At 49.4% G+C, this 20,956-nt stretch overlaps 1 protein-coding gene across 2 annotated transcripts; it reads right to left on the reverse strand.

Moving 5' to 3' along the window:
• Positions 1-1,532: 1,532 nt before the first annotated feature.
• Positions 1,533-20,725, reverse strand: VWA1 (von Willebrand factor A domain containing 1). Of its 2 annotated transcripts, XM_079326388.1 has the most exons (7): positions 20,157-20,725; positions 15,193-15,430; positions 12,923-13,248; positions 7,246-7,524; positions 6,564-6,836; positions 5,234-5,503; positions 1,533-3,084 (listed from the first exon to the last, which is right to left on the reverse strand). In XM_079326388.1, exons 1-7 carry the CDS (start codon positions 20,227-20,229, stop codon positions 3,035-3,037), a joined length of 1,509 nt encoding a protein of 502 aa, XP_079182514.1. In that variant the 5' UTR covers positions 20,230-20,725; the 3' UTR covers positions 1,533-3,034. The 2 variants fall into 2 exon arrangements, with proteins under 2 accessions (XP_079182514.1, XP_079182515.1); XM_079326389.1 differs by lacking the exon at positions 5,234-5,503 and having other exon boundaries at positions 2,901-3,084; positions 20,157-20,342.
• Positions 20,726-20,956: the final 231 nt, after the last annotated feature.

Here is a 20,956-nt window from a genome sequence, read left to right on the forward strand (position 1 = left end):
CTGTCCCACAGAAATTTGGAAGTTTCTTTGCCCACCACTGCTTACCTTGCAGAATTACTATAACAAAACAATAACAATTATTGATTACTACAAAGAAAACCAGACTATAAAAAAGGAGCTGCAAACCAAGTTCAGGCTGTGACCCCTCATGTTCCCCCAGCTTGCTCTGTCTATATAAAATAAAACAATCTGAATTTTGCTGAATATCAAGACTTTGTTTCTCATTTATAACACATGGAAATCAGCGTGGGCTGTGGAGTTATCCCAGATTTCCATGGAAATTGGCTCCTTGGAATGGCAGAGAGGATGGGAAAGCAGAAGAGGAGTGTGAAGGAACCCATTGTTGTGTTTATCTGGGATAAAGAGCAGGAATTGCCTGGAAATTGGTTCCTAACCCAATGTTTGGGATTTTGAGACAGAAGCTTCCAGAAAAAGGGAGCAGAGGGAAATGTATTTCTGTGGTTATCTGGGATTTCCCTGGAAAATCTGCTCCTGATCCAACAGTTTGGGATGGGAGAGATGATGGAAAAGTGGAAAAGAGAAGGGGAGGAGAGAGAAATCCATCCCTGTGGTTATCTGGGATAAAGAGCAGGATATTCCATGGAAATCAGCTCCCAATAAATGCTTGGAGTGGGAAAGATGAGACAGAAACCTCCAGAGGAGGGAAACACATTGCTGTGATTATCTGGGATAAAAATCAGGATATTCCATATAAATTGTCTCCTTGTCCGAGTGCTTGGAGTGGGAAAGATGAGACAGAAACTTCCAGAAAAGGGGAACACACTGCTGTGATTATCTGGGATAAAAATCAGGATATTCCATATAAATTGTCTCCTTGTCCAAATGTTTGGAGTGGGAAAGATGAGACAGAAACTTCCAGAAAAGGGGAACACAGGGAAACCTGTAGCTGTGGTTATCTGGGATAAAAATCAGGATATTCCATGGAAATCAGCTCCCAGTCCTAATGCTTGGAGTGGGAAAGGTGACAGGAAAGGGGAATGGAAATCAGAACACGTGGAATTCTGCAGTTTGAAATGTAAAATGTAGAACACAGCCCTCAGCAGCAGGCTGACACCTCCTCAGATTTTTTTTTTTTTTTTTTTTTTTCCTAAATGTTCATGTTTCTTCCCAAAGGCATGTTTGGAATAATGAAAACATGGAATATTCTGAGCTGGAAGAGATCCACAGGATCAGAGTCCAACTCCTCACAGGACAGCCCAACCATCCCACCCTGTGTCTGAGCTGTTCACAAACATTTATCAGTTCTGCCAAAATCTCAGGGACTCTCTTGTAAAACAATTCTTACAGGTTTTATCAATGTATTTCTATTTTTACATTTCCAACACATTTTTTTGAGGGATGGGGGTGAAGTTTTGTGTAAAGCAGGCATGGGTAGAACTCAGTTTCCCAGTCATTTAAAATGATGATTTAACGTGGTGATCTCAGCTTTTCCCAATTTTTATGATTCTGTGAATGGCAGATTTTCCAACCCCTGGAACAAAACCCACATCAAGCACAAAGGAACCATTCAGTAGCTCTTGTATTTATATTTAATTGTCTTCAGAAGGGTGTGTTACAAGTGGGGGGATGACAAGTTAATGTATTGATAAACTATGCAGGGAGTTGTGCAAACTTAACTTCTGTCCTACAGCAAGAACAAAGAAAATCATCTTATTGCATGAGCACTTCCAGGGGCTTTGTCATCCCTCCTGCACTGAGATTAATCAGTCACAAATGCACATTCCAAGGGAGGACACAAAAAAGGTGAAAAATCTCTTTATAGAGTTAATGAATGACTCACCTCCCTTCCATCCCTCTCTCCAAGGAAAATGCTCCAGAAAAGTGGAAATGAAGGATTGAGCTCTCAGGAGACAAAGTCAGGGAGAAAAGTTCTTCTCAGCTCTGAAAGGAGCTGGTTTGAGCTGTTTTAAGAAGGGTTTGTGAGGCTGCATGGGGCCCTCCAACAAACAGCACAGCTTCAAAAACGAGTTTCACACGTAGGACAAATAAGCAATAAATTTAAAATAGAGTAAGTGTTACTGAGGGAGGGTGTTCCCACTGATGCTGGGGGTATCTGTATTTTTTTACAGCCCTAAGCCCTGAACTTTGAGACCATATTCTTGGTCACCAGATATTTATAATCAATTTGTCTTTTTTTTTTTTTCAGCTCCCCATTCCAGAGTGGCTTAGAGACAGCAAGTTCAAGCTTGGGGCCAAAAGGGAAATAATCAGATTTACTCTTCTCCCTTAAAACTCCTGAATTTTAAGTGTAGCTCGAGCTTAGCACTGGGTGGAAGCCCAAGACAAACACCAGGGATGTGCTGTGTGTGTTCAGAGTGCAGAGGAATGATAGTGCTGGAGAGTGATTGCCTGTAATTAGTTACAGAACAGGCTAATTAATCTCCATGAGGACAGCAGGACTCCCGTGTGGTGAAAAGGGATTGCAGGAATGCCAGAGCAATGCAGGCAGGACCACAGAATAAGAACAAAAATAAGTGCTTTAGATGGTCTTGTCTGGGTTTTTTTTTTTGGGCTCTCAGCTGCTCCTTGAGCTCAGGAGGGACCTGCTGGGGAAGAACATTCCCAGGATTTTGGGGTTCCTGCTCTCTCCCACTCCAGGCTCCCTGGCTGCTGGCAGCAGGAATGGATTTGGCCACGTGGAATCTTTGTCTGGATGAACAGCCAGGGCACTGAACAGTGCTGGATGTGCTCAGAAATAAATCTGCATCGACCTTTAATAAATAGAGAACAGGCAGCAAGCAAGCAATAGTGAGGATCCATCACTTTGCCTTGGGTTGGTTATTTGTTGATATCAAATGGGCACAGATTTGGCATCTTTCAGTCAGATTGGTTCTTCCATCCAGCCAGGCCAAGCTCTGAGCTCTGGGAGAACCTGGCAGGGGACAGGATTTGGGCTGGACAATTTGGACACCTCAAGGGACAGCCCAGGCTGGGGGAGGAGGTGCTTTCCTCCCCTGGCTCCTCCTTTTGGTCCAAGTCCTTGTCCAAGCAAGATCCCTTGCTGGGAATCAGCTCACTGCAGTCTGTCAGTCTCTGTGTGCCTGTATCCTTGAGCCTCTGTAGCTGGAAGAAAATAAAAATAAAAATAAAAATAAAAATAAAAATAAAAATAAAAATAAAAATAAAAATAAAAATAAAAATAAAAATAAAAATAAAAATAAATGTGTCAGCTTTAGCCATACATTCTCCACATCTGAACCAGAGTTCCCACCCCTGGGAACATTTTTACTCTCACACTGGGAGAAGTTTCATGGCTTCTGTTTAGTTTTACTCCATCCTACCAGGGATGCTTTGATGCCCATGGCAGAAAGTGGTTTCTGGGCAGCAGAAGGAAGAAAGAAATGTTATGTTTTTGTAGCTGGCTTTAATTGTTACCTGTCCCCTGCCACGCTGGAGGGCAAAGGAAAAATGAGGCTTTCAGGCAGCACTGGCATGGCCGTGGCAGCTGCAGCAGTTTGTTATCCAGAGGAGCTGCAGCGCTGCCCCTGTGCACACCTGTGTGCAGCCAGCTCCACTAGGAGGAGTCCAATGCCTGCAAACGGGGCAAGAGCCAGCTCTGCTCAGCCCCAGCTTGGAGTGTCCTGTCACACCTGGCGGGGGGTGCTCACCTGGTGGGGGATGCTCACAACTCACCTGGTGGGGGATGCTCATTGCTCACCTGGCGGGGATGCTCACCTGGTGGGGATGCTCACCTGGCTGGGGGTGCTCACCTGGCTGGGATGCTCACCTGGCTGGGATGTCACCTGGCGGGGATGCTCACCTGGCTGGGATGCTCACCTGGCTGGGGATGCTCACCTGGCTGGGATGCTCACCTGGCTGGGGATGCTCACCTGGCTGGGGATGCTCACCTGGCAGGGATGCTCACCTGGCTGAGGATGCTCACCTGGCTGGGATGTCACCTGGCTGGGGATGCTCACCTGGCAGGGATGCTCACCTGGCTGGGATGCTCACCTGGCTGGGGGTGCTCACCTGGCTGGGATGCTCACCTGGCTGGGATGTCACCTGGCGGGGATGCTCACCTGGCTGGGGATGTCACCTGGCTGGGGATGCTCACCTAGCTGGGGATGCTCACCTGGCTGGGGATGTCACCTGGTGGGGATGCTCACCTGGCTGGGGATGCTCACCTGGCAGGGATGCTCACCTGGCTGGGGATGCTCTCCTAGCTGGGGATGCTCACCTGGCTGGGATGCTCACCTGGCTGGGGATGCTCTCCTAGCTGGGGATGCTCACCTGGCTGGGATGCTCACCTGGCTGGGGATGCTCACCTGGCTGGGATGCTCACCTAGCTGGGGATGCTCACCTGGTGGGGGATGCTCGTTGCTCACCTGGCTGGGATGCTCACCTGGCTGGGATGTCACCTGGCTGGGGATGCTCACCTAGCTGGGGATGCTCACCTGGCTGGGATGCTCACCTGGCTGGGATGTCACCTGGCTGGGGATGCTCACCTGGCTGGGATGCTCACCTGGCTGGGGATGTCACCTGGCTGGGGATGCTCACCTGGCAGGGATGCTCACCTGGCTGGGGATGCTCACCTAGCTGGGGATGCTCACCTGGCTGGGATGCTCACCTGGCTGGGATGTCACCTGGCTGGGGATGCTCACCTGGCTGGGATGCTCACCTGACTGGGGATGCTCACCTGGCAGGGATGCTCACCTGGCTGGGGATGCTCACCTGACTGGGGATGCTCACCTGGCTGGGGATGCTCTCCTAGCTGGGGATGCTCACCTGGCTGGGATGTCACCTGGCTGGGGATGCTCACCTGGCTGGGGATGTCACCTGGTGGGGATGCTCACCTGGCTGGGGATGCTGACCTGGCTGGGATGCTCACCTGGCTGGGGATGCTCTCCTAGCTGGGGATGCTCACCTGGCTGGGATGCTCACCTGGCTGGGATGCTCACCTAGCTGGGGATGCTCACCTAGCTGGGATGCTCACCTGGTGGGGGATGCTCGTTGCTCACCTGGCTGGGATGCTCACCTGGCTGGGGATGCTCACCTGGCTGGGGATGCTCACCTGGCTGGGATGCTCTCCTAGCTGGGGATGCTCACCTGGCTGGGGATGCTCACCTGGCTGGGATGCTCTCCTAGCTGGGGATGCTCACCTGGCTGGGGATGCTCTCCTAGCTGGGGATGCTCTCGGCTCACCTGGCTGGGGATGCTCACCTGGCTGGGATGCTCACCTAGCTGGGGATGCTCACCTGGCTGGGGTGCTCACCTGGCGGCCGGCGCAGGGTGCGGCAGAGGCTCCTGCCGCGCTGCTCGCTGTAGACGGGCTGCACGCAGACGCTGCCGGAGGAGCCGGGGGGCAGCTCTCCCAGCAGCACGCTGCGCACCCGCGGGGACACGCTGAGCGCCGAGGAGCGCCCCCCGCGCCGCCGGCAGCGCAGCCGGTAACCGCGCACCGCCCCGGGGGCGGCGTCCCACCAGGCTCGCAGCGTGCTGGGACCCACGGCCTCGAAACGCAGCTGAGGCACCTGAGAGCCCTCTGCGGGGACACGGGGCTTGGAGTCACGCGGGGGAACACACGCGGGAGCGCGGGGGGGTCACACAGGGTGATATGGGGTCACACGGGGATCACACAGGGTCATACAGGAATCACATAGAGTCATACAGGATCACACAGGGTCATACAAGATCACACAGGGTCACACAGGGTCACACAGGGTGACACAGGAATCACACAGGGTTACACAGGGTCATACAGGATCACACAGGGTCACACAGGGTCACACAGGGTGACACAGGAATCACACAGGGTCACACAGGATCACACAGGGTCACACATGGAATCACACAGGGTCATACAGGATCACAGAGGATCACAGAGGGTCACACAGGATCACACAGGGTCACACAGGGTCACACAGAGTCACACAGGATCACACAGGGTCACACAGGGTCACACATGGAATCACACAGGGTCATACAGAATTACACAGGATCACACATGGAATGACACATGAAATCACACAGGGTCATACAGAATTACACACAGAATAACACAGGATCACAGAGGGTCATACACAATTACACAGGATCAGACAGGATCAGACAAAGAATAACACAGTATCACACACAGAATCACACAGGATTATACAGAATCACACAGGATTATACAGGATCACACACAGGATCACACAGGATCATAAAGAATCAGAGAGGGTCACACAGAATTACACAGGATTATACCAAATCACACAGGATCACACACAGGATCATACAGAATCAAACACAATCACAGAGTCACACATGGAATGACAGGATCACACAGAATCACACAGGATCACACATGGAATCACAAAGAATTACAGACAGAATCACATGGAATCACATACACAAGCAGAGAATCACACACAGAATCACACAGAATTACGCAGAATCACACACAGAAGGACACAGAATGACACAGAGAATCACAGACTCACACCCAGAATCACACACAGTCACAGAATGACACAGAATGACACCCAGAATCCCAGAATCACACTCAGAATCAGACCCAGAATTACACACACAGTCACACTGCAGGCACTCCTTGTGCTCACCTTCCTGGGTGCAGGCCTTGGCTGACAGGGACCTCTCCTTGCCAGATCTGTAGATGGCTGTCACTGTCACCAGGTAGGTGGTGTTGGGTGCCAGGTGCTCCACCAGGGTGCTGTTGTGCCTCCCATCCACCTGCAGCACCTGCACTGAGTTCCCTGGCAGTGGCCCATAGAGCACCTGGTAGCTGGCCACGCTGTCCAGCACAGGAGCCCAGCTGACATGGAAGCTGCGGGGCCCAGACTCTGAGATGAGAACCTGGACTGGGCTGATTTCCTCTGGAAACAGTGCAAAGAGATCTGAGTGAGGATTTAATGTGCATTGTTAACCTGCATCATATTGGGATTCAAGGGTGTGGGATTAAAATCAACCCAGCAAGCAGATGTTGACATTCAGCCCAGCCCAAAGGAAAATGTTTCTCTACCTGGGCAGAACAACTCAGCCAGAACTGTTCTTGCAAGCAGAAAATTAAAATTGTGCACAAGTCCACCTTGACTTTACCACCCCCTGTTTTGCAGCTTGCCACCTTTTTTGCAGTTCCTTTTTGAGTTATTTTCTGCTCTGAGCTCTTCCCCTCTCCAACAGAGATTTCCCTTAGGTCATTCCAGCATCCTCCATCTCCACCTGCAGCCTCAGGTGGGACGGGGAGCGTGTCCCTGTCCCCAGGAGGGGCTGTTCCCACTTTACCTGGCAGAGTGGTGACGCTGATGCTCTGGGGGGGGAAGTAGTGCACGTTGGACTCAGGAACCAGAAGCACCTCGTAGGTGGTTTGTGGTGTGAGGTCGCTGAGCACGAGGCTGGTGAGAGCCCCAGAGAGCTGCTGTGTCCTCCTCCCTGCTGGGTCAGCCCTCGGGCCATACTCCAGGCTGTAGTAGCCAGTGTCCTGGGACAGCAGCTGCGGCCACAGCAGGCGGAAACTGCTGGAGGTGACATCGGTGGCGTGGAGCCGGCTGGCCTGGAGCACATCTGGGACAGGGACAGAGGCCAGGAGCAGCAATCAGCAACCAGGAGTCAGGAATCAGCAATCAGGAATCAGCAATCAGCAATCAGCAACCAGGAACCAGGAGTCAGGAGTTAGGAATCAGCAATCAGGAACCAGGAATTAGGAACCAGGAACCAGGAACCAGCAATCAGGAACCAGGAATCAGGAATCAGGAGTTAGGAATTAGGAACCAGGAATTAGGAATTAGGATTCAGCAATCGGGAACCAGGAATCAGAAATCAGGAATTAGCAATCAATCAGCAATCAGAAATCAGAAATTAGCAATCAATCAGGAATCAGGAACCAGGGATTAGCAATCAGGAATTAGGAATCAGGAACCAGGAATCAGCAATCAGGAATCAGCAACCAGGAACCAGGAATTAGGAATCAGGAATCAGAAACCAGGAATTAGGAATCAGCAATCTGCAATCAGGAATTAGGAACCAGCAACCAGGAATTAGGAATCAGCAATCAGGAATTAGGAATTAAGAACCAGCAACCAGGAATTAGGAACCAGGAATTAGGAATCAGCAATCAGGAATTAGGAATTAGGAACCAGGAATCAGCAATTAGGAATCAAGAACCAGGAATCGGCAATCAGGAATCAGCAATCAGGAATTAGTAACCAGCAACCAGGAATTAGGAATCAGGAATCAGGAATCAGCAACCCCCAGAGTGTGGCACAGCTGCAGTCCCAGCCCTTGTGGGTGGGAATACCTGGAATCACCCAGGTGTGACTCCCTGGAATCACCAAAGCACCACATTCATGCTGGGAAGCAGCCCAGAGGGTGGAGAATTCAATTTCTCCATTTCTCTATTTCCATTCCTCCATTTCCCCATTATTTCTCCATTTCCCCATCTCTCCATCTCCATTTCTCCACTATTCCCCCATTCCTCCCTGCTCTGCCAGTGCCCCCTTTGCAGGCAGAAGAGGCAGCACTGGCACTGCCCAGCAGAGCTGCTCATCTGGCCTCAGCCCAGCTGAGGTCACTGCCTGCACAGAGCTCCCTTGTTTGGTGACATTCAGCACTCTGAGCCCTCTTGTGCCACCTCACCTCTCCCTGCCCCTGCACAGAGCCTTCTCTTTGATTTCCAGCCCCCAAATGCCAAACACAAATACCTCTTGTGATGCTGGGCAGCTCCCCCAGCTCCCTCTGCTGCTTGACCCTTCTGACAGGCGTGGCCTTCTGAGCCAAATTTGGGCAGAATTCTGCTGCTCCCTGCTCTTCCAGAGGGGCAGAAACACTCAGCACTTTGTTTCTAACTCAGGGAAGTGACATAGGAAGACATGGAGGTGCTTTTCTGTTTTTAAAGGGTTTTTAAGGGCACCCTGAGCCTTGAAGTGCTCCTAAATCCTTATTAAAAAAATCTTTCTAAATCCTTATAAAAGAATATTTCTAAATCCTTATAAAAGAACCTTCCAGCTCGTGCTCAGACACACTCCAGGTAGTTCTCACTGGCTCCCCAGTGCACAGGGGTGAAGGGAGGCACAAAATTCCTCCCAAACCTGCAGGATGGGGTTGCTTTGCACTCCCAGACTTGTCCTTTAGCCAGGGGAGGATCAGGTCTCCTCCTCCTCCTCCTCCAAGGCTCTGCCAGCTTCCCTGTACCAAATGAAACAGCCTCACTTTTTCCTCTGAGCTGTTCCCTGGCTCTCCCAGGCAGGCAGGAACATTTCTCTGCTCTGTGCCCATCCCATTCCATCCCATCCCATCCCATCCCAGCCAGCAGCACTCCACCCTCTCTGGGTCCTGGGGCACTGCACCCTCCTGTGAGCCCCACAAACAGCAGCAGCCAAGCCATGAAGGAACAGGGAGCACAGGAAAAGCCTCAGTCCTGCCAAAAATGCTGCCAAAAGCTCAGGGAATGGAAATAAGTGAGCTGGGAGGCAGGGACAGTGTGAATAAAGAGATCAAAGCTCCCAGCAAACAGCTCTGCCCCTTTTGCCAGAGCCCAGATGCCTTCAGCATATAAAGAGGGTAATAAACCACAGAAAATCAATGTCCAAAGTGTCTCCCAGCCCCTCTGCTCCCAGAGGGAAGCAAAAAGTTAAATATCCTGTCCTGGGCCCAGCCAGTCCTGCCTAGTGACACTCAGCTGGTGACACTTCCCCCCACTCCTGCCTTTTGGGGACTCCAAAAACCACCCAGCACTTTGCTGGCATCTCTGGGCTCTGCAGGGAGCAGGATCAGACTTGCAGGAATGCTGCAGGTTTCATGGGGAGGGTGAGAAATGCAGCCAGGCAGGAAAACCTGTCCTGATCTGGGGCTGGGAAGCTGAAGATGGAATTTGGGATAAATCACTTTTCCAATTCCCCTGCTTTGGTAGGAGTGGGGAAAGTTCTGAGGACAACACTTCTCCATCTCCAGGGTGGTCTGAGATCATCCCCTGTGCTTAGGCTCAGTTCCAGTGAGACCATCAGAGCTTATTTATTTTCTGGTGCATCCTGAATCCAGGTTATACATCCAGCATCCCAAAAATCAGAAATGTGCAGCACAGGAGGAGATCTGCAGCAGGAGTCAGCAGGACCTTGTTTGGGGTCAGAAATGCCTTGTCCTGATCCCAGGTGGGGCTGGTGATGCTTGGGGGCAAAGCTTGATGCCAGGGCTGGAACTGAGCCCAGCTGAGCTGAGCTCAGAGCAAGAGGCTGCAGGCACAGGGCCTGATGTCAGCTCAGAGGAATGTCCTGGTTTCACAATACTGGGGGGTTCTTCTCCAGGAGCAGAGCTCCAAGTGCCACATTTTGGGCACATCTGAGATGTAACAGAAAGAGCCTGAGCTCCTGCACAGCCTGAGAGCCTTCCCTGCCTGCCAGGATCCAGCTGTGCCAGCTGTGCCACTGCCAGGCTGGCTGGAGCTGCCTGCTGCAGATTTACTCCAAGGGCCAAGGGGAAAAACAGGCAGTGGACAAAAAAAAACAACAACAAAAACCCAAAAACAAAAAAAAAAAAACCCAAACAAATAAACAAACAAAACCCCCAAACAAACAAACAAACAAAAAAACCCAAACCAAACAAAACAAAGAAATTAAAAAACACCAAAAAAACAACAAACAAAAAAAACCCCAAAAAATGAAACAAAAAACCAAAAAAAAAAAACCAGGCACTGAACACACCCAGCCATCCCCAGTCCTGTCCTGCAGCCCTCCACAGACAGAGCAGCACTGGGGCTGTTCTCCCAAATTTGAGCTGTTCTCCCAAATTTGAGGTGTTCTCCCAAACTTGGGCTGTTCTCCCAAATTCGAGCTGTTCTCCCAAATTCAAGCTGTTCTCCTAAACTTGGGCTGTTCTCCCAAATTTGAGGTGTTCTCCCAAACTTGGGCTGTTCTCCCAAAGCTTCTGCTGGCCAAGCCAGGCCATGGCTCTGGTGGATGTGGAACATGCTGGGACAGGGATTTATGGAATAAAAACATTCCTTTCCCACAGTCTCAGTGCTGCCAGCAGGCACCTTAACTGTGTTTTGTAAGAGAAGAACTGCAGGAGTTGGTCTCAGCTTTGCTGGTGAATTTAGGGAGTCAGATCTGTCCTAGACAAGAGTTGAACCAAATCCTTGCCAGGGACACAAATCCCATTTTGGATGTGTTGATGTTCCTCCATCAGCTGCCACAGAGACAATGTTTGAGAGGGGAAAAAATAAATAAAATCACCCTGAGTGTAAAAAAATCAACTCAAGGGGCTCAATCCACCATCAGCAGAGGGGAAATATTTCTGTTTGGGAAACTTTTTGTTAACAGCCTGTGCAGGTGGGGGCATTTCCCTGCTCCTGCCTTGTGCCTGACCTGCATGACTCACTCCAAAGACTTGTGGGCTTTTAAGGAATTCAGATATTTTGCTGCCTGAGTTCCTCATAAACACAAGTTCAGCTCACCTAAGGGAATTTGTCCCACTCAGTTAAATATTCCAAGTGAAAATATTTGTCCCAGACCACCCTGTTTGTGTAGTTTATTTACTCTTTTGTTGTTTTGGTGCCCCTCATTAGTTTTATTTTTGGAGACATGAGTATTACTTTTACAGGCAATTTTTTTATTTGAGTGGTAATGTTTTTTTGCTTGTCCAGTAGCTTAGATTGGGGGGTTTTATGTTGTTAGCCAGGTTTTTTTTACTTTTTTAGTTAACTTTACAGAGCATTGAATACTATTCATGAACTGGTGTTAAGGTAGAATTTTGGTTACTTTTTATTTTAATAATGTTTAGGGTCAGCTGAACAGTTGACCCAACATAGAAGATTTATTGTGTTGTAAATGGGAAAATCTCTCTTACTTTGTTCTCTTAGTTCCCTCTCTTACTTCTTAGAATTCTGACTCAACATGAAAAATTTATTGTGATGGGAAAATCTCTCTCTTACTTTGTTCTCTTACTTCTCTCTCTTCCCTCTTGGAATTCTGACCCAACATGGAAGATTTATTGTATTGTAAACAGGAAAATCTCTCTCACTTTGTTCTCTTACTTCCCTCTTGGAATTCTGACCCAACATAGAGGATTTATTGTGATGGGAAAATCTCTTACTTTGTTCTCTTACTTCCCTCTCTTACCTCTTGGAATTCTGACCCAACATAGATTTATTGTGTAGTAAACAGGAAAATCTCTCTCTTACCTCTTGGAATTCTGACCCAACATAGAAGATTCATTGTGTTGCAAATGGGAAAATCTCTCTCTTACCTCTTCCAATTCTGACCCAACATGGATTTATTGTATTGCAAATGGGAAAATCTCTCTCTTACTTTGTTCTCTTACTTCCCTCTCTTACCTCTTGGAATTCTGACCCAACATAGAAGATTTATTGTGTTGTAAACAGGAAAATCTCTCTCTTACCTCTTACAATTCTGACCCAACATGGAAGATTTATTGTGATGGGAAAATCTCTCTTACTTCTCTTACCTCTTGGAATTCTGACCCAACATGGAAGATTTATTGTGTTGCAAATGGGAAAAATCTCTCTCTTACCTCTTGGAATTCTGACCCAACATAGATTTATTGTGTTGTAAACAGGAAAATCTCTCTCTTACTTTGTTCTCTTACTTCCCTCTCTTACCTCTTGGAATTCTGACCCAACATAGATTTATTGTGTTATAAACAGGAAAATCTCTCTCTTACTTTGTTCTCTTACTTCTCTCTCTTACCTCTTGGAATTCTGACCCAACATAGATTTATTGTGTTATAAACAGGAAAATCTCTCTCTTACTTCACTCCCTTACTTCAATCTCTCTTATCTGTTAGAATTCTCCCTACCCCCACTCTCTTTCTACCCTGGCAGCTCCCAGCTGAACCCTTTCCACCCAATAAACCACACGTCTCAAGACCAGAATAAGAATTTGTCCTGACCACCGCCCACCGCCCAAAGCCTCCCACGAGCTGATTCTCCCAAACCCCAAACCCACCCTACCTAGGATGGCACCCCTGAGCTCCTGAGTGATGATGGGCAGGTCATCCACATGCACAAAGTGCAGGTGTTTGTCAGCAGGGCTGCTGGCAGCAGCCGAGAGCTGCAGGAAGCTGCCGCGGCCGGTGCTGACGATGAAGACGGCGACTCCCGCGTCCTTCAGCAGCCTGGTGGGCTCTGAGATGTCATCGCTGGAGAAGCCATCTGTCACCCACAGCAGCACCTTGGGCACGTCTGGCCTGGCCCCAGCCTGCCTGCTGAACAGCTTCTCCATGGCCAAGCTCAGAGCTCGGCCCGTGTTGGTGTCGCCCATCCGCTGCCGCGTGCCCCTGAGCGATGGAAATTGGGAGAACTTTATCAATATGAGTGCTCAGCAAAAGATCTTGGAAATTATAATTATAAATGTAGATGATGCTAAACCCCCCCGAGTGATGGAAATTGGGAGAACTTTATCAATATGAGTGCTCAGCAAAAGATTTTGGGAATGATAATTATAAATGTAGATGATGCTAAACCCCCCCCCCCCGAGTGATGGAAGTTGGGAGAACTTTATCAATATGAGTGCTCAGCAAAAGATTTTGGGAATGATAATTATAAATGTAGATGATGCTAAACCCCCCCCTGAGTGATGGAAGTTGGGAGAACTTTATCAATATGAGTGCTCAGCAAAAGATTTTGGGAATGATAATTATAAATGTAGATGATGCTAAACCCCCCCCCCGAGTGATGGAAATTGGGAGAACTTTATCAATATGAGTGCTCAGCAAAAAATCTTGGGAATGATAATTATAAATGTAGATGATGCTAAACCCCCCCCTGAGCGATGGAAATTGGGAGAACTTTATCAATATGAGTGCTCAGCAAAAGATTTTGGGAATGATAATTATAAATGTAGATGATGCTAAACCCCCCCCGAGTGATGGAAATTGGGAGAACTTTATCAATATGAGTGCTCAGCAAAAGATTTTGGGCATGTAGAAGTTATGAGATGTAGATGATGTTAAACCTCCCCCTGAGCATTGGAAATTGGCAGAACTTTATCAGTATGAGTGCACAGCAATAGATTTTGGGCATGTAAAAATTGTAAGATGTAGATGATGCTAAACCCCCCCTGAGAAAGGCCCCTGGGATTGAATCCCCCTGAGCACTGGAAATTTAGAGAACTTTATCAATATGAGGACTCAGCAAAAGATTTTGGGCATGTTATAAGATGTTATAAGAAGTTATAAGATGTAGATGATGCTAAACCCCCCCTGAGTGTTGGAAATTGGGAGAACTTTATCAATATGAGTGCTCAGCAAAAGATTTTGGACATGTAGAAGTTATAAGATATAGATGATGCTAAACCCCCCCTGAGAAAGGCCCCTGGGATTGAATCCCCTGAAGACAAAGAAACCTTTCAGAGAGATGCCCCTTCTTTCCTTATCAAAATCTCTGCTATATTTTAGGATTCCTGTTGATTTTTAACGTTGTTAAATGATTGGTTTTTTCCTCACTTAGAATTTTAAAGTAATTGGAGAGTTTTGTAACTTGTAGTTTTATTGGTTAAAAACTCAATCCTCTAGAAAGCTATAAAATTTATAAAATATAAATCTATAAAAACCCTTTGTTCTACTATGTAATTTGATTTTGCATGTGGAAAGCCTTCAGAGAAATAAACTATCTTTGGAACCTCTGCAGCAAAGCCCCAAAATCTTTTCAGCCAGCTTTGTGCTGTACTGCAAGGACTTTCCAAACCTGTAGCAGGTTGAGGCTAGAATAAGTGAGATTGAAATGAAAGTTATTTTTGAGATACTAAACTTTAGTTACTAAATAACTAGAAGACAATAGGAGGGCTAGCTGAAAGTAATTTTTTTTTTTTTTTTTTTCTGGGGAGCAGGTTTAAAGGTTACAGAAGAATTTGCTAGCTTGGCAGAAAGAGTTTAAAGAGTAGTTTTTAAGGTTTGAAGTGTAACACATTATAGTAATGCAATGATTTTTATAGGCTGCATGTAAATGTTATAAAATTTGTATTTTGTGTTAGATTGGTTAGTGGAAATTAGAATATTTAACATTTAAAAAAAGTTATTGTATTGTAAATGGGGAAATTGCTTTTTTTTCTTACTTTTTAAAAAATTTTTACTTTTTTTTTTGTTTTGCTTTAAGCTGCAGCTAGCAGCTCTTAACAAGACCTTGTATACTTACACTTTTTACAATAAACTACAAACTTCAACTTATTAAAAAAAACACCTAAATTTACCCATAACCATCCCCCCCAACAAAAACTCTCACACCTGATGGCTTCTCTCAGGCTGCCACTGGTCTGGTACTGGTCAAACGGGAACTCCATGGTGGGGGTGGTGCTGATGTGGATGATGCTGGTCTGGATATCCCCAGGGCCAAAGGTGAAAGGGTGTAAAAGGTCCCACATGAACTCCTTGACCTTGGAGAATTCATAGTGGGAGACACTGGCAGAGCTGTCCAGCAGGAGCAGGAGGTCACCCTTGGTGTTGGAGATGGATGGCAGGGAACCTGGCAGGGGACAGACAAAGGAACAGCATCAGAGGAGTGGTGAGAACCTCAAACCTGCATGGGAGAGCTTGGTTACCCTGTGCCAAATCCCTGGAACAGCACAAAGATCTCCTGGAATGACAGCAGAGATCAGGCAGAGGTGATGGAGAAAGTTCAAGTGACAGGGTGAGGGGGTGGCTTCAAACTGGGGAGACTGAAATGGGACATGGGAAGAAATTGTGTGAGGCAGGTGGCTGCCCCTGGATCCCTGGAAATGTCCCAGGTCAGGCTGGACAGGGCTGGGAGCAGCCTGGGATGTTGGAAAATCCCATGGCAGGGGGTGGAATGAGATGGGATTTAAGGATTTAATGTCCCTCCCAACCCTAACCATTCCCTGATTGTGTGTCCAGCCTGCAGAGATCCTGCACCCAGCTGGATCCCAGCCAGCTCTGTGTGACCCAGCCCAGCTCAGCCCCAGGCACAGCCACTCCCTGGAGCTCAGAAAACGAAAGTGAGCTCCAGGAATCAGCACATCACCCAGCAGAGCTGGACTGTGACCCCAAAATCCCAGAAATCCCAGAGACATTCCAGCAGGGCTTTGGGCTTGGCTAAACCAAGGCAAACCACAGCTCTGAGCTCTCCTCTCTGCTGGAAGGAGCCCAAGCCTCTGGTTTGGCTGGCAGGACACAGGGAGATCTTGGCAAGGCAGGGATGTTCTTCCCCTCTGCTCCTCTCCCCTCGCTTCCCAAATGTTGCAAGGAGCAGCAGGGAAAGTGTCTGGCCCTGGCAGGGCAGGGATCAATGGCCAAAGGACATTCCTGCAGCAGGGAACAGCAGGGACATGGGCACCAGCTCTGGGAGGGAGCAGCAATCCCTCTGCAGAAATCCCACTCCTGCCAGAGCTACCTGCATGGGGACAGCTGGGTGAGCTGCAGTGTGGAACAGCAGGGAGCAAAGGGGAGTCACAGCTGTGTCCCTTCATGTGAAACCCCAAAAGAACAGAGGGGAGTCACAGCTGTGTCCCTTCATGTGAAACCCCAAAAGAATGAAGGTTTGGGGAGTCACAACCATGTCCTTTCATGTGAAACCCCAAAAGAACAGCGGGAATCACAGCTGTGTCCTTCTGTGTGAAACCCCAAAAGAACAAAGGTTTGGGGAGTCACAGCTGTGTCCTTCTGTGTGAAACCCCAAAAGAACAAAGGGAGTCACAGCTGTGTGAAACCCCAAAAGAATAAAGGTTTGGGGAGTCACAGCTGTGTCCTTCTGTGTGAAACCCCAAAAGAACAAAGGTTTGGGGAGTCACAGCTGTGTCCCTTCATGTGAAACCCCAAAAGAACAAAGGGAGTCACAGCTGTGTGAAACCCCAAAAGAATAAAGGTTTGGGGAGTCACAGCTGTGTCCCTTCATGTGAAACCCCAAAAGAACAAAGGTTTGGGGAGTCACAGCTGTGTTCTTCTGTGTGAAACCCCAAAAGAACAGAGGTTTGGGGATTTACACCTGTGTCCTTTTTTTGTTCCCTGCAGCTCTGGGGCATCCCCCTCACATCCCTTAAACTGGTTTTCCCCATCACCCATTGCTGTGTTAATCAGGGAGAGCCCCAGTGTGACACCAGAGGGTTCTTGGTTAATAACTGGTTAACAAAACTGGTGGGCAGGGCTGTGTTTTGGGGTTGAGACCCTCTGTGTGTGGAGCAGAAAGCTTCTCCTTCATTCAGCCATCCCATCTGTAACACTCAGCCCTGCACGAGATGGAAACTAATTCCTCCTATTCAACAGAAAGAATCCATTAAATAAAACTCAAGACAAAGGCTGTGCCCCCATCAGGAGTGCCCAAGGCTCAGAGAGCAGACACTGCAGGTCCAGCCTTTCAATTCAAATTTCAATTTTCCTCCTTGTCCTGCCTCCAGCACAAACAGCCATCCGTGCCAGAGGTGCAGTTTGTGACCAGCAAATCCCTGCTGACGCCAGCAGCTGCTGCTCTCAGGCACTTTGCTCAGTGCACACAGCTCTGGCCAGGTGCCAGGGAGGATTTCTCAGTTTTTGGGGAGGGTGGGAAGGAAAGGGGCACCCAGCAGCTCCCTGGGTGTTGGGATAACTGCTGTCAGTGACATGAGTCCTGCTGAGATCCCTGCCTGCTGCCTGGTCACTGCAGCGGGCCCAGGAGTGTTTTGGAGGGTTTGATGTGGGGAGCAGGATGTCACTATGGAAACACTGCTGGCTTTTCCAGCAGGAGAACAGCTGGCCAGATGCTGAGAGCAGACATCCGCTCACGGAGCTCCCCACGCCCGCAGCTGGAGCTGAACTCGCTTGATTTGCACAGCCTGGAGCTGCTGGGGCTCCCTCACAGCCAAGCAGGATCATCTCCTGTCTGGGTTAACTGCCTTTGACATCCCATGTTTGTCTCCTCTCACTGCTTGGCCTCGCAGGGAGGAAAGTTGTGCAGTAAGAGGAGCACGGGCTGAGCTTGCCTGCGGCCCCTCTGGAGCACAGTGAGAGGCAGGAGGGGACAGGCAGCACCTCTGCCTGGCACAGAATTCACCCCCAAGACACCCAGGAGGGGTTTGACACCTCCAACCATGCCAGGAGCCCGTGGGAGATGGGGAGGTCACTGTGGTGAAGGGATGACATCCTCCAAAATAATTAAAAGCCATTAGAGGTTCCAGCTCCTCCAGGCTGGGAAATGGCCCTGCAGACAAATCCCAGCAGGAGGGGAGCTGTGCTGCATCTCTCATGATCCTTCCATGAGTTTCACCCTCTCTGCTGTTTTATCAACAGTTCTGGGCTCATGGAATTGTGCCAGTGCTTCAGAGGTCAGCAAGGGCAGGTCTCCCACAAAGTCTGCATGGAGGGGCCATGTTTTTGGTTTTCAATCACAACAGCAACATCCCCATCATTTTCTGCTGATGCCAGCCCAGGAAACAACAACCAAATTCCATTTATCCAAGCCCAAACCATCAAAAGGCTGCACTTCACACGGGTGCAGCTGAGATCTGAATCTGGACCCAAGGAGGGAAGGAGGGAATTGGTCATGGTCTGCCTTGACTTCGTGCAGGAATCCAAAATCCATGTCCAGGACAATCCAGTGCCCATTGTCCAGAACAATCCAAAATCCATTGTCCAGGACAATCCAGTGCCCATTTTCCAGAACAATCCAAAATCCATTGTCCAGGACAATCCAGTGCCCATTTTCCAGAACAATCCAAAATCCACTGTCCAGAACAATCCAGTCATCCCTAACAGCTCACCCCAAACTCTGCCTCTGGAATGCCAGCACTGGCTCTATCACACACCCTCAAGGTCTGAGCATTGTTCAGAGCCTGGGCTGGGAAATGCCACAGCTCCCAGGGCAGCAGGGTGGCAGGACAATGGGAATTGCTGCTGCCTGGGTGGATGTAGGGTGCTGGGACAATGGCAGGAGCTGCAGCTCCATTGCTGGGACAGAACCCTGGGACAGAGCCCAGGGGGATAAAACTCAGCCTGGGACACCAAGGGACAGAACCCAGAGAGACAGAACTCAGCCTGGAACAACAAGAGACAGAGCCCAGAGGGACAGAACTATTCTGGTTTATACAAACCTCAATACTTTTATGATTAACACAAATCTTTTATCAGTTATCACAGAACCCAGAGGGATATAGACCAGAGGGACAGAACCCAGCCTGGGACACCAAGGGACAGAACCAGAGGGACAGAACCCAGAGGGACAGAACCCAGAGGGACAGAACTCAGCCTGGGACACTGAGGGACAGAACATAGAGAGACAGAACCATTCTGGTTTATACAATCCCCAATACTTTTATGATTAATACAAATATTTTATCAGTTATCACAGAACCCAGAGGGATAGAGACCAGAGGGACAGAACCCAGCCTGGGACACCAAGGGACAGAACCAGAGGGACAGAACCCAGAGGGACAGAACTCAGCCTGGGACACTGAGGGACAGAACCAGAGGGACAGAACCATTCTGGTTTATACAATCCCCAATACTTTTATGATTAATACAAATCTTTTATCAGTTATCACAGAACCCAGAGGGACAGAGCCCAGCCTGGGACACTGAGGGGACAGAACCAGAGGGACAGAAGCCACCCTGGCACACCAAGGGACAGAACCAGAGGGACAGAACTCACCTGGCACACCAAGGAACAGACCCCAGCCCCCTGGGAGGGATCTGAGCCTCCCTGTGCACCCAGCCCAGCCAGGGCTGCTCTGTCTCAGCAGCTCCTGGCCAGGCACACACGAAGTTTTCCCTCTTTTTTCCCACCTGACTGCAGTGAAACCAAGCCCAGCCACAGGAGCTGCTCCAGGGCAGCACACCCTGAACGGAGCAGATCCAGCAGCACTGGGATGGTCCCTGCCCAGGGATGAGACCCATCCCTGCCTGCACACTGACCCATTTCCATCCCAGCAGTGCCCAAGAGGTAGGGAGCAGAGTAGAGCTGATTGAATTTCAGAGATTAGCAGCAGAACACGGTGCTAATCTCTGCCTTGCCTTCCCCCAGAGCTTGTCCTCAAGTCCACGAGGACTTTTCCACATGATTGCTCCCAACCCTGCACATTTCTGCAACAATTTCCTCTTCCCCACTGGGAAAAAACCACCACAAAACCTCTTTCTAAGCAGCAACTGCAGACAGGTTTGTTTCCTGTATACAAAGTACAGCCAAACACCTAAAGCAGGTTTAAAAAAAAAGGTTTAAAATAAAAAGGAAGCAGCAGAGGAACGGCTATGCTCCCCCAGGCGCTCACCTGGCTCAGGTGTGTCCTGTCCCGCAGCGAGCTGCAGCCACAGCCCGAGGGCAAGCAGAGCCTTGGCCAGCATAGCAAAGCCTGGTGCCGGGTTTAAGGCAGCTCCGATCCGCGGGCTGGGCTCTGTGAGGGCAGATCCGGGGCCGGGGGTCGCTCATGGTGCCGCTGCCATCCTGGCGATCCCGTGCGCTGCGAGCTGCGGCTCCTGCGGGCGATCCCGATCCTCCTTCCTGCCCCTCCTGGCTCCTCTTAAAGCCATAAATCCATCCTGACAGCCGCAGCCCGAGGAGCGGCTCCTGCTGCTCTCCCTCCGCCGAGCTGCGGGGATTCTCTCTGTGTGTGCAGCTGGTTTGAAAAATATATCCCTATAGATAAAACTTTGGCCCTGAGAGGCGCTGGCAGCAGGCCAGTAACCAGAGGGAAACAAAAAAAAAAAAGGAAAAAAAGCTGCGAGAAATCCAAAGTGCTCCTCTGCTGGAATGAGCTAGAAGAAGGAAAAAAACCCCAACAAGTTATAAAGGAAAAAAGGAGTAGGAAAGGCTGGGGAGCTGCCCTGCCCTGGGAATATTGGCCAATGTTCGGGGAGGAGCGTTGCACAACAGCGGAGCCCCGGGATGGGCTGGGGGACACAGGACAGGCAGGAGCGGCAGCGGGAGCCGGGCAGCTGGAGAGGGCAGGGAGCGGTCCGGGGAGCTGCAGCACTGGGAATTGCAGCGCTGGGAATTGCAGCGTTGGGAATTGCAGCACTGGGAATTGCAGCACTGGGAATTGCAGCACTGGGAACTGCAGCGCTGGGAATT

Source organism: Erithacus rubecula, assembly GCF_903797595.1.
Source record: "Erithacus rubecula genome assembly, chromosome: 24".
NCBI classification, from domain to species: Eukaryota; Metazoa; Chordata; class Aves; order Passeriformes; family Muscicapidae; genus Erithacus; species Erithacus rubecula.